This window comes from Zingiber officinale, chromosome 5A (genome assembly GCF_018446385.1).
Source record: "Zingiber officinale cultivar Zhangliang chromosome 5A, Zo_v1.1, whole genome shotgun sequence".
Classification (NCBI taxonomy): domain Eukaryota; kingdom Viridiplantae; phylum Streptophyta; class Magnoliopsida; order Zingiberales; family Zingiberaceae; genus Zingiber; species Zingiber officinale.
In genome coordinates, this window is record NC_055994.1 from 138,700,465 (window position 1) to 138,713,282 (window position 12,818).

Consider the following 12,818-nt stretch of genomic DNA (forward strand, 5'->3'; position numbering starts at 1 on the left):
TTTTAAAAAAAAAACTCTTTTACAATTATGATAATTCAGAAGATCCATTCAAGTTTTGCCCAATAAAAAACTGGAAAAAAAAAAAAAGCATCTATCATTTGACAAATTATAATCCCTTTTTCAATTAAAGTCAAATAGACATTTTATTTAAAGTAAACTATTCAAAATACCCCTTGACTTACCATTTGATAAATTATCATCCCTTTTTCAATTAAAGTCAAATAGATATTATATTTAAAGTAAATTATTCAAAATACCCCTTGATTGATTTTAATATTTAGATTTAGGATAGCTTCTATAACATATAAGCGTTATAACAGTTAATTATTAGTTAGCTTCTACAATAATGTTATTATTTTATGTTATTTTGCTTATTGAGGAGTGATAACCAGATTAAAATAGTATGTTAATGAGTAAAACAAATTTAAAAAGTTTAACGATAATTATTACATTTTATATGAATATTATTAAATCATGATCAACTATGTAAAAACTAACATGTAATTATTACAATGTAAAATAATTAATTGTTAGTTTCTACAATAATATCATATTATATTAGATTTTTTTTTTTTACTTATTGGAGAGTAATAATCTAATTAAAATAATATTTCAATGAATAAATTAAACTAAGTTGACTCTATGATCCTATTACATTTCAAATGAAAATCATTTGATCATGATCGATGATATAGAAATTAATAGATGATATAGAAATTAATAGATAACTATTATAATGTGTAGAAATTAATAGATAACTATTATAATGTATAGCAGTTGATTGTTACTTGTACAATAGTCTCATTATCTTATATTAATTTTGTTTATTGAAACATAATAATTAAAATAATATTTCGATAAGTAAAACAAACTAAAGAGATTTCATGACACCATTATATTTTAAATGAACATCTGATCGTGATTAACTGTGTAAAAATTAATATATAATTGCTACATGTAACAATTGATTGTTAACTTCTATATCCTGTAGCAATTATCTGATAATTTCTACATGAGATCCTCTAGTCCATTTTTAGCGGACCAAATCTTGATCCATTGTAGTGATTTGAGGAATTCAATAATCCCCACATGTTAAATAAGTGAAGATCATTGAATGTCTCCCATCACTGCCCCTAATCCAAAGGCGTACAGGACAGAATTCTGTCTGAACTGCTACAACAACACTAGATCAAGATTATTTTAAGGATAAAATTAAACTGAATCAAGTCTCGGGGGGTGATTACCATCAAATTATACTGTATTTTCAAGACAAGCTCGACTGAATTTGATCTTCTTATCCTCATCTAAGCAAAAGTTCCAAATTAAAATCGAAAAAAAAAACAGATTTAATTGACAAAATAACAATCTCAAAGAGAGTGCAAGAGTGAACTAATTAAAATGACGGAGGTGATGGACTAGGAGAGGATGGACGTCCTAGTAAAAACTCCTCGTTCAACACTGCGAGACACGGCCAACTATGGACTATATGGACCCAAAGAAATAATTTTACCTTTAAAGATCAAGGTTGGCAAAATCCAAAAAAACTCAAACATGGTTGAACATGTGCACCAGCTGATCTAGCAGATTGAAGGGTAGGATACAAGCAGCTCTTGAGCAACGAATTCATTACACAAGGGCGACAGAAGGCCTTCAACATCATAGGCAGAGGGCTAAAGTCTGAAGCCCCAGCATGCTGTGTAAAGTAGTGCACATTGGCCAATCTTATCTGCCTCGGATCAGAAGGTAACGCCTTCTTTCTCTCTACTATCCAATTATATGCATATGATCAGAGTAGAAGGTTCTCCTACCTCATCCTTTAGTTTTCAACAAAAGAAAAGGGAAAAACCAAACTCACTTTTAAAAGTAGATCGGATCAGGACTCACAGCAATAATTTTTCATCATACATGTGTTCTACAATATTTTTCTTAATTGAAGAGTGATTAAAGATGAAAGTAGCACTCACCACCCAGTGGTACAATCAATACATCTTGAGATCCTGGAATTGGAAGAAATCTACCAAATGACTTAGTATGGTCTAAATCTACGTCCACGCCCACTCTCATTGTTCTTAGCTCCACTTGAGGTGCCACCATATTTCCCCCCATGCTGCTGTCTAGGCACAGACGCTCCAGGCTGTTGCCTGAGAGATATTTGAAGAACGCATTTGGGATTTAACAATCTTAATGACTAAACAAAACAAAAATAATAATAATAAAATAAAATTCTTTGTTAGCAATGCAGTGGGCAAATGAATGATAGGCGAAACCATTTCAGGAGAGCATTTATCTGCTAAAAGAATCATTTGCTCACTTACAATACATATCCAAGTCGTCCATCGGGTAAGAACATTGGCACCATTGCCATGCCAGCAGGAACCTGTCCCCTTCCATATGCCATAGGCTGAAATATAATTGAAAATAATCCAATGAACAGAAATATGAGGATCAAAAAACAAGGCACATGATGTGGTAATACAATGGGGCTTTCCACATTTTCCTTAGAAATAGAAGCATGTTGTATTCTTTACCTGCCCAAACCCTGAAGCTAGAGAACCATAAGCACCTCCCAGCACACCATACCCCATCTGAGATGGATAATTTGACAATAAAGCAGCTTGTTGAGCACTTGATCCTGCTTCAACTTTTTTATCTGCTGGAGGCTTTGCTAATGAACAGTTAAGAACATCACCTATCGCCGATACAAGAAGTGTTATTTTGATCGGATAGGAAGCTATAGACTAGATAAATAAAAAATGGCATTGTTCTAATTCAAAGTCACACAAAATATAGATTCAAATGTGCACAATATAAAGAAAATGGCATAAAGAATCACCATCAATTTCATATTTCTCTGTGCTCTTGAGTGCCTTCATAGCCATGGAGCGCTCTTTAAAATGCACAAAACCATACCTCTTCTCATGTCCAGATTTTGCTGGAGGCAGAACGACCTTTGTTATTTCACCATGCTGTTCGAATAACTTTTTCAACTGCTCTTCTGTCACATCTTTGGGTAAGTTTTTCACATAAATAGACTTTACCTGAAAAAGTTACATGCAAAAAAACAAAGAATGTAACAGAGAATACAAATGGGGAAGAAAATCTAAGCAGAAACAGTTATAACCTGAGTACTAGAAGGGGAATCCCCATTCCTAGGATCAGCCCAGCTTACTGTTGGGATATTTGAATCAAATTTGAAATTTTCTGATGACATAATTTTTCTGGAATACTCAGCACATGCATGATTATAATACTCAATGAATGCATAACCTCGGTTACGGGGAAAATTTTGTGGATCCTGAGAAAATGAAGAAAATAATGAAAAACTGAGTGCATTAATCCAAAAAAGCAGAAGATAACAAAATGTAATACAAAACATTGAAATTTAAAGATTTATCACCAAGCAATACGTGGGGATCTCAAACAGTAGCATAAAATATATAGAAATAAAGTTCTTATGCATAGACCTTGATCAAATTCACTTTATTAACTCCAGGACCAATTGTGGTCACAACTCTTTTCAGATCATCCTCCGTCCAGTTTCGAGGAATATTACCAACATACAACCGATGCTTAGCTTGAGACATTGAACATTTCACCTTTTTCCCCTGAAATAGGTTACAACAAATTGAGTAAATGGGAAATAATGTGTCAAAGTAACTGTGAGAATAAGCTAGGCAAACAAAATCCTGGTATGGATTTTAAATTGCACTCTTTATCTTTGTTCCTTTTGATCAGATTCAACAAGCAAAGGTACCAACACACATTATGTTATGGACAGCACAAAAGAATTTTCTTTTTTTTTTTTACAATATAAAATATTTTCAGCAAATTTCAACACTTTCTGCAAGTTCCAGCTAACAAGAAAGCTGTTGTATGATTTGAATATTTACAGAAAGGTATGAAAAAAATTAAACAAAAAAGAAGAAGAAGAGAACAGTATGAAATTGTATATAGGACAAGGACCAAATCTTGAATGAGATATTTATACTGAATCCAGCAGTAATCAACATGAGTATGACAACAGATGATATTTCCTTTTTGCAAACTTCTTATCCACAGAAATTCAGTGGGATAAAAGTAATAATATAAAAAAGGCATTTACCTTAAAATCAGTGTTATTTAGTTCTTCAATAGCTTTAGTAGCCAACTCTTTTGTTTTATAAGTAACAAAAGCATAGCCTTTATTCTCCAATGAATCCCTGCCTTTCATCATCCTAACCTGCAATTTTCCATATATTATATAAAAGGGAATTGTAGAAACAACAGAATGGGACATGAACGGGAAAAAAACAACTTACCTCAGTCACCTCTCCAACAGACTCACAAAAGCTTCTCAATTCAACTTCTGAAGCATCATACGGTATAGATCCAACATAAATTTCTGATCCATGTGGAGGAAGTGCAAGGAGCTCTGCTTGCTCCTTGCTTTGATGGTTTTCAGTGCTGCTGTATTTATCACCGGTGTTGCTTCCATTGACAGGTACAGTCTCTTCTTCTTCCTCTTCCAGCTCCTCGACCTCCTCTATGACTTCCTCTTCCTCTTCTACCTCCTCTTCTACTTCTTCATACTCGATCTCATATTCCATCTCATTGGGATCATCAGGGACAAGTTCTTCAGGCTCAACTGCCTTTGCTGTCTCAGTTGATTTAGCAGCTGCAGTAGTTGATCTTGTCCTTGGCATCTTAGATATCTAGAAGAAGCTTGCAAGGTAACTGTGGATGAAAGACAGAAGCCAAATGCATTTGCACGGGGAATCAAAGAGAGAATGTAGTAAGGAAAACAGAAAGGCCAACAGGAGAGGCAGACTGAGAATCTCAATTCAGTAAGAGCCATGGTACTCAAGGAATTTCAAAGTGAAAGTACACACACGAGGATGATTATAATATTAGTAGATAGAAAGAGAAAGTGTCTCAAATGATAGCCAAGAAGGTAATGTTCAGAAGGTACAACATAAACAAATGTGCATATAAGATATACAGCAGAAGTTCAATATAACCTTTCTGGTCATGTCATAATTCTTGTTCCCAATTCATAGGATTTAGAAGGGCAGAGAAAGGGAGCGAAAAAGTAGCAAATAATCATGCAAGACTAGTTAGAGAATAGGTGCTGCAACCATGTTTCCTCATAGCTTATAAGCACAACACCTGATATGAATCCAACAATAGTACTTTAACTTGGTTTATATTGCAGGATTACTAAAGAGAAACTTAGAAAAAGTGATAAAAATCAGACGTATTAACTTCTATAAAGTTTTTAAACCTTCTAATATTGAGTTCAAATTGCATACAAGTAATCCATGAATATAAATCAAAGCTTAAAATCATTGCAAACAAAAAATGTCCCCAGAATTACAAGCATTAAACAAGACTAGAGGATCAACAGAGGAAGAATGATTGTCGGATGTTGTTAATATACAAAACTTGACAAGCTTACCACAACCATTAGTTCATTAGCGCAGTGAGTCAATTTTCTCAATGAACCAAGTTATTATGACTAGTATCATAGTGAATTTAGTGCAAAAGGTGACTATCCCATGGAGAGCATATATAAAATAGAACTATGAGATTAACAAAGCTCATTGTACTGAGATACCAATCGTTTAGGCCTCTCATACTAATATACAAGTAGAAACGAACCTAGGTTATCAGCTTTGAGAATTGATCATGGGAAGAGTAAGTTAATTGATTGAATTTGATTGTCTTACAAGTTGCTACTACTGAAGTGAACTTAAGCACTCCTTGTTATGAGATCCAAGCATACACTTACAAGGAGTGTCACAGTAATAGAAAGGTACGCGAGCAAACACTAAAATCGACTGCTTTCTCCACCCAACCTTGGAATAGCAAACCTGACATTAGCTGCTCTCTTGATCTCAACCTTGCCTAAACGCGCCCATGGCCAATAAAACTCTATATTTTCAAACCCAAAGCATCGAAAATAACAAACATGGGGGCCAGGACAGAGACACTACATATGCTAACAAAAATCTCAAGAAAATATAAAGATCAACATTGTCCCTGCCCTAATCTAAAACAGAAACCCTAAAAACATAAGATCCGAGCTCTTTCTTCGCGACAAGCATGACGACAAGAATCACGATCCACAAGAGCATACGACTTCGCAAGGACAGATTTTTTATGTGTTGGAAGGCAAAAACACCCAAGTTACCAGGAACTGAGGTCAACAAAGGGGGAAAAACCGACATGTTTGAAGAAAGAGAAGCCGAGACGACATGAACAAAGATCCGAAAGGCCACAGGAACGAAACCAATAGCTCACCAGAGAAGCAATCCGTCGCGGGGATCCGCCGAATCAGAGGAAACAAGGCGCTGTGGGAGATTGGAAACTCTCGCGGAAGGTAAACAAAAAAGGGGGAAAATTTTCTCCTCTAATGCTACGATTTGCGACGTATATCGCCGTTTATGCGGACGCTACATATCGGAGGAACATGCGGTCGCAAGTTCCCTGTACCTAACTTTCCGCCAAAAGCCAAAAAGGTGCCTTATTTTTTATTTTTTATTTTTTTTTCAAACAACCCCTTCTTCAAATCTGTTATTATATGTCACCGACCCAGACCTTGTCCACAACTACTGACATCAATCGTATCCCATTAAAGTGATCTTCAATTAAATTCAATAAATATAATTCAACTAAGAAATTTTCATCATAATCAGTTCTTCCTTCTAAAAACACCTTCCTATCATACTACCTATCTCTAGACATAAACTTGCGCAATTCTGAACAGCCTTCGTCTTCTTCTATTCATAGGTATATTACAGGGATGAATTCTGCGAATAACTGGAGGTAAATATTTGCTGGCCAGGAGAGAGCAGTGCCCTCGGATCGTACCTCATTTTTCTCTCCACAAACAGACTCCATTTTGCTCCGAAATGCTTCATCCAATCTGATGTGCCTGTGTAATGAGGCAAGTACTGCTTGTAGTTTATGCCGGCCTGGTCGCAGAAGTCTAATATCTCCTTGTTTTGCTGCTCCAAGTCCTTCCGATCATCATCGCCGGAGCCCGATCGTAAAATCCCGACCGAGTAGAACACTTGTTCATCAGGAATCACAGCTGAAGTCCTCTGGTTCCACTTGTCTCTGTTCGTGGCATAAATTAGGATCGGGCCAACGGAGTTGTTGTTGCTGCTGCTGTGCTTGAGGATGCTCTTGAAAACCCCTTGATCAAAGTCTACAATCCTCGACCTGGGCACCAAAATGTTGAGCCATGGATGGGGGACATCCCACAAACCCCTTGACTGGAGCTTCACCTCTCCTTCTCTCACTCTGTTAAGGAAGCTCACGTAGGCGACGTCAGTCTTGAACTGGAATCCTGGTTCAAACCTCAAGTCTCCAAGCAACAGTTGAATTGCCTCGTTGATGGAGTTTGCTGTTGCGTGGTCATAATATTTGGCTACTTCTAAGCAGTAAACTGCGCCATGCTCTTCCGATAGCTCTTTGATCCTCTTAATGTCTTCTTCCAGATAAAAGGAAGATCTCCAGTTGTTTATAAGACTGTTTGCCATTATAACTGAGCCTTCCACATAATTAAGCCCCTCAATTACTGATATTAATCTCTCCTGATCATGACTGAAGGCTTTGAAATCTGTGTAAATGAGTCGAACCCACCTCACCTGCACAAAACTCGTATTTGCATAAAATAATGATTAGTGATGATCTCAGAGAGCAATCATTTGTTCTTTAAAAAAAGAAAAGATTAATTAATTGGGTTACCATTTGTGGGGCGGGCTCGAGGGCAATGCGAGCTCTAGTGATGATGCCGAACTGGCCAAGACCGCCGAGAACTGCCAAGAACAGGTCTGCCTCCTGCTGCTCCGAGCACGTCACTATCTCTCCCTTTCCGGTGACGACTTCGAGCTCATGCACGTTGGAGATCTGCGGGCCGTGGAGGAAGGACTGGCCGCTAATGCCGGCGTTCGACAGCGTGCCGCCGACGGTGAGGTACAAGTAGTCGGTCCACGACCGCGGCGCCAGCCCATGCTTCAGCGTCTCCGCGAGCACGTCCGCCCACAGCTGCTCTCCTCCCGCGTCCACGTAGCACTCGACCGGACACGTTACCTTTATCCGTTCCCTTCCCTTCCTCAGCGCCGCCATCTCCACGACCACGCCGCCGCCCGCGAGGGCCTGGCCGCGGACGGAGTGGCCGCGACCGCGCGCGGCGATGTGGAACGGCCGGGCCGCGGCGTGCGAGAACTTGACCAACTCGGCGACGTCGCGCTCCGACGCGGGGTGCATGACGGCGGCTGGTGCCGCTCGGACTATCATGCCGAAGTCACCCGACGCCCGGTCTAGCTCCGCCGGGTCAAAACTAATCACGGAACTGTCGGCGAAGCGGAGGGAATCGAGCCGCTCCGCGAGCGACGGAACCGGCTTGTGGTGGCCGACGATCGAGAGCAGGCTCCCGACCAAGAACACGACCACTACGAGCAGAGAGAAGGAGGAGGAAGAAACAGAGCACAGCACTGCCATGTCGCTGCCTGAAGACGACTACTGCAGAGACGAGGAGGAGGATATTTAAAGGGAGAGAAAACGTGGGGAGAGATCTCCAAGAATCTCAGCTACTGGAATAAATAAACCATGGCCGCCGACCAGGGATTTGATTGGAGTAGGAAGAAATTAGGATGCAGTGAAGGAGAAGCAATTTTCTGGAAAAAGATAAATCACAGAAGACAATTGCTCTAACATTGCAATCCTTCATGGCCCGGGGAGTAGGAGGAGAATCAAAGTAGAAAACATATAGCAGCGAAATTAGATCGAGCGGATCAATTTGTTGCAAAATTGATGCGTTTGGTGGACTGATGAAGAACTGCAATCTAAGATCGTTAAGTTTGGTGTATCCAGATATGCATATAGAAAGATCATTATTAAGCCTCGGGCTAGAAAATATTTTGGCTGGAAATATTATAAGCTGGAGATCACGAGTTACGTACCTTTGTATTGATTTTCTAGCGAGGGCTCAATTTTAAAAAGATTGACCCACCTCAATTACGAGTTTGGACCTCCATCTGATTTAATTATTTTTAAAAGAGGGCTAACATAATTAATGAGCCTACATGAAAAGATGGTCAAACCGGAATTATTTTCTCAGGCATTTCTCCGAATTGATTAATCATTTTACAACTTCATTATTCATATCAGAAACAAACCGATGGTGCACGGCACGTTGGTGTTGTCTATGTCACTTATACAGTTCCCTATCACAGTTTTGATATTAGGATGGTTATTTAAATAAGTATTGAGGTTAATTTTCCGTTTATATAAAATATTTTATTGAGTGTTGGACGACTTTCATATAAAAGAGCTATACATTAGAATAAATATTTTCTATAATTTATTCGATCGTCTTGAAACGATCCTTAAGGTTAAGGTGACGACTGATATCCACTTTTCTCCAATAATGCATGTAACGTTGATGATGATTGGTTGCACAGAACATGTGAGAGTGTATTACACGCACAGTTTGGACTTTGGGGGAGATAAATTGTCAGCCAAGGTGGCATTCAGGTTTCTAATTGGAGTGTAGTTGAATGGAACTCATCGTGTTGACTATTTAAATTTTTGAAGAAAAATAATGGTTGACTTGTGGTGGCCGGTCAAATATAAAATAGGATTCGTGATAATTTAATTTGCCACCCTTGGGTTTGTCAAAGGCTCCAGCTTGGTGTTGATCATCACGTTGCTGCGGGGAGTGGACGTTGCTCCATGTGGAGAGCAACTCAGATTTCATGGACAAAATCCTCGAAGGATTTGGACATGTGCCACTGCCCCTAAGTCAAACTCTAGTAAATTTAGATTCACAGTATCTTTCAGCGCAAAGTATCTTGTCGGCAGAGCCGCCCCATGAGTAAACCCTAATTTTCAAAAATAAAAAATAATAAAAAATAATTTTAACTTACAAATTATTTTTGATATTTTGATATATCATTAAAGGCTGTTGTTGCCCTATTGCTTATACTACTCAGATTAAGTTTTTTTAACATATTTTTTATCTAAGGAATTATCTATGTACTCATTTGTACTCAGCATTTGATGATTTTGATTTTTAAAAAAAAAAACAAATTAAGTCGACTATTTTGTTTCTTAAACAACAGATCTACTTAGAAGATCAAAATTGAAATTCTACGTTGTGCGAATTAACAATTCACTCATTAAATTTTGGTTGACCACGTCAGATTGCAATAGACTATTTTCTCTTTTTTTTTTTTTTGTCAGAGCTCAAAACCTTGAATTTAGTTGACCAAATTAGCACAATTTCATATGTCATTAATCATTTTAGTTGACTTTAGTTGCATATTGTATATTGGAGATGTTTTCTATGGCATTGAAAAATTTAATGGTAGTACCTCAGAGACAATTGACTTGTAACGAGAATTATTATAAAAAAAATTATATGATATATTTATTGATGCAATCGGTCTGCCGATTTTGATATTTGTTTAGTCATTTTGATAAAGGATTGATTTAAATAAGACATAATGGTAGGATGGGAGTGAAATCTAATTAAATTAAAATTGACTAGATGACTGATAAGTAGAAATCTAGTTAAAAATAGATAATTAACAAAGGAAGTTCTAATTAGAGATGATAATAGAGTGGGACAGGTAAACTTATCATCCTCATCCTCTCTCTTAAATTTTATCTCTGTACCCATTCCTGTTCCCATCTAATCAGAGAATCTCTATCCCTCCCCTATCCTCGAGAACAAATATAAAAAGGATAAAGGGGAATTCCCTTCCCCTATAATAAATATAAAAGGATATCGGGAAATCCTCTTCCCCATCCCCGTCCTCATCCCCATCTTCATCCTCATCCCCATCTTCATCCTCATCCCCATCTCCGTACCTCCATCAAGTCGTATCAAGGCGGGTTCGGGGATGGGGATAGAATCCCCATACCTACCTCAACTTGAATCTGAACTAGAAAAAATTCCCTGAACCCAAAAAAAATTATTGAACCTGCCCCCGTTTCGGGTTTTCCCCCACGGAGCCCTGAATTTGTGGGAAAACTTGTCATCCTTAGTTCTAACTGAAGATTAGATAAGGGAAAGTCCTAACTGGAGATTAGGAATGTGAGAAGTGTGCTGAGTGACTAGTCCTGACTAGAGATTAGGTAAGGATAAGCCCAAGCAAATTAAGGGTGATCAAATGTTTGGCAAAGAAAATCTTTGAGAGTGAGCCCTAGGTGGGTGAAGGCAAGCCTAGTAGGCTAGACCTATAGGTTAAGGCTTAGGTAAACCTAGTACGTCAAACATACTATAGTTAATGCTTAGGTTGCTTGTTTATTGTTGTATACTTGTCTTGTAGGAATCTGGAGCTGGAATCAAGACTGAGGAAGAAGACAAATGCAAATTAGACAAAGTTAAACTAAGTCCAGATTGAATTAGACTTGACTCGGGTCAAACCAGACCAGAGTCGATTTGGTAGACCGATCCCAAGGAATGGTAGACCACTAGGGGTTCGCCTGATCAGGTTTGGACCTGACCTGGATCGATGAGGTGGTACCGAGATCAGTAAATCGATCCCAAGGATCGGTAGACCAATAAACTTGACAATAATTAGATCACAGATCATGATAAACTCGATCGTTTAGATCAAGTTCTATCCAAGATCGATGTACTAATAGGGCTTATCGATAGATCGAACAAGGTGTTGATCCTTTTGGAGGCCGGCAAGAGGGGAGGGGGTGAATTGCCCTGAAATAAAAATCTAACCTTTCTCGGATTTTCAACTAATAACAGACACTTATAATAAAAGAAACAGAGACTAATTAAAGAAATCAGACACAAGAGATTTACTTGGTTTGCAATCAGAAGATTGTTAATCCAAGACGAATACGGTGCACTATCTGACGATCTCCTTCGGGCGGAGTAGCCTCTTTACAACGTTGAGTGCACAGACATAAACGTAAAGCACTAAGAAACTGATTACAAGTGAGTTAAATGATCTGTGCTAATCAGTGCTATATTTATAGCACTGCTCGGGGCGCTCTGAAGAGTCTGGGCGCCCTGGGGGGATAAAATTTTATCCCCCAACGATTAGATCGAGTCAAAACTCGATCTGGTCAAAATCTTCGCTTTGGGCGCCCCGGTACGTTCCGGACACCCTGGTTAGCTCCGGGCGCCCTGGACCCCAAAAGTCAACTCTAGTTGACTTTTTTTCGTCTGGTAGCTCTGCTTGTCTTGGTCCGGGTCTTTAACTCCGGTTCCGCTTGCTTGGGTGATCTCAGCCATCCAGAATAGGGCTCACCCGAACTCAAGTTCCGACCTTCTCCTCGAGCAGCTTTCCTTCCCGGTTTCTCGTCCCTCGAATGTCGCACACGTTCTTCTCGTCCACCGGTGTACTCTTCCGCGGTCACCTCATCCCTTGGACGCACCGAGCCAGTCGGCTCTCTCCCCGTGCCGTCCTTCTCGTTAGCCGCGTCTTCCACTCGACTTCTTGTATTCCTAAGCTCCTGCACACTTAGACACAAGGGTTAGACAAAACAAGACCTAACTTAACTTGTTTGATCACATCAAAACACCTTGGGGTTCCAACAATCTCCCCCTTTTTGATGTGAACAACCCAAGTTAAGCTAGGGTAAACATATGCAATAAAAATAGTTAATATGCAAATAAGTCCAAAAGATTTTTTAATATTTAAAATATGTACCTCCCCCTAGACTTAACATTCTTCTCCCCCTTTGATCACATAGAAAATGGGGTTCCTTTTAACAAGTCTAAGGTAAATTCTAACTTAAAAAAATGAAGTTAGAAAAAAAATTTTAAGTTTTGTAAAAATTTTAAGGAATCAAATTTTAAACAC

General features: G+C 38.6%; 2 protein-coding genes across 5 annotated transcripts; both read right to left on the reverse strand.

Annotated features, from left to right (window-relative positions):
- Positions 1–1,837: 1,837 nt before the first annotated feature.
- LOC121982078 (heterogeneous nuclear ribonucleoprotein Q-like) lies at positions 1,838–6,417 on the reverse strand. Of its 4 annotated transcripts, none has more exons than XM_042534960.1 (10): positions 6,280–6,408; positions 4,998–5,145; positions 4,299–4,691; positions 4,103–4,219; positions 3,465–3,605; positions 3,122–3,295; positions 2,834–3,038; positions 2,529–2,689; positions 2,316–2,401; positions 1,838–2,141 (listed from the first exon to the last, which is right to left on the reverse strand). In XM_042534960.1, exons 2-10 carry the CDS (start codon positions 5,007–5,009, stop codon positions 2,027–2,029), a joined length of 1,404 nt encoding a protein of 467 aa, XP_042390894.1. In that variant the 5' UTR covers positions 5,010–5,145; positions 6,280–6,408; the 3' UTR covers positions 1,838–2,026. The 4 variants fall into 4 exon arrangements, with proteins under 4 accessions (XP_042390894.1, XP_042390897.1, XP_042390895.1 ...); XM_042534963.1 differs by having other exon boundaries at positions 4,299–4,713; XM_042534961.1 differs by lacking the exon at positions 4,998–5,145 and having other exon boundaries at positions 6,280–6,417.
- A 264-nt stretch (positions 6,418–6,681) lies between these two features.
- LOC121983300 (cytokinin dehydrogenase 5-like) lies at positions 6,682–8,521 on the reverse strand. Its single transcript, XM_042536239.1, has 2 exons — positions 7,732–8,521; positions 6,682–7,631 (listed from the first exon to the last, which is right to left on the reverse strand). Exons 1-2 carry the CDS (start codon positions 8,485–8,487, stop codon positions 6,774–6,776), a joined length of 1,614 nt encoding a protein of 537 aa, XP_042392173.1. The 5' UTR covers positions 8,488–8,521; the 3' UTR covers positions 6,682–6,773.
- Between the last annotated feature and the right edge of the window lie 4,297 nt (positions 8,522–12,818).

What these genes read in the sequence shown, in the direction of transcription:
- LOC121982078 (XM_042534960.1), bottom strand. An exon ending in CTGTTGGAGAGGTGACTGAG is followed by an intron (nt 4,220 to 4,298) that starts GTAAGTTGTTTT and finishes GGAAAATTGCAG; the next exon opens with GTTAGGATGATGAAAGGCAG. An exon ending in AGAGAAATATGAAATTGATG is followed by an intron (nt 2,690 to 2,833) that starts GTGATTCTTTAT and finishes TATCGGCGATAG; the next exon opens with GTGATGTTCTTAACTGTTCA.
- LOC121983300 (XM_042536239.1), bottom strand. Translation starts at nt 8,487, where the DNA reads ATGGCAGTGCTGTGCTCTGTTTCTTCCTCCTCCTTCTCTCTGCTCGTA. An exon ending in TCGAGCCCGCCCCACAAATG is followed by an intron (nt 7,632 to 7,731) that starts GTAACCCAATTA and finishes AGTTTTGTGCAG; the next exon opens with GTGAGGTGGGTTCGACTCAT.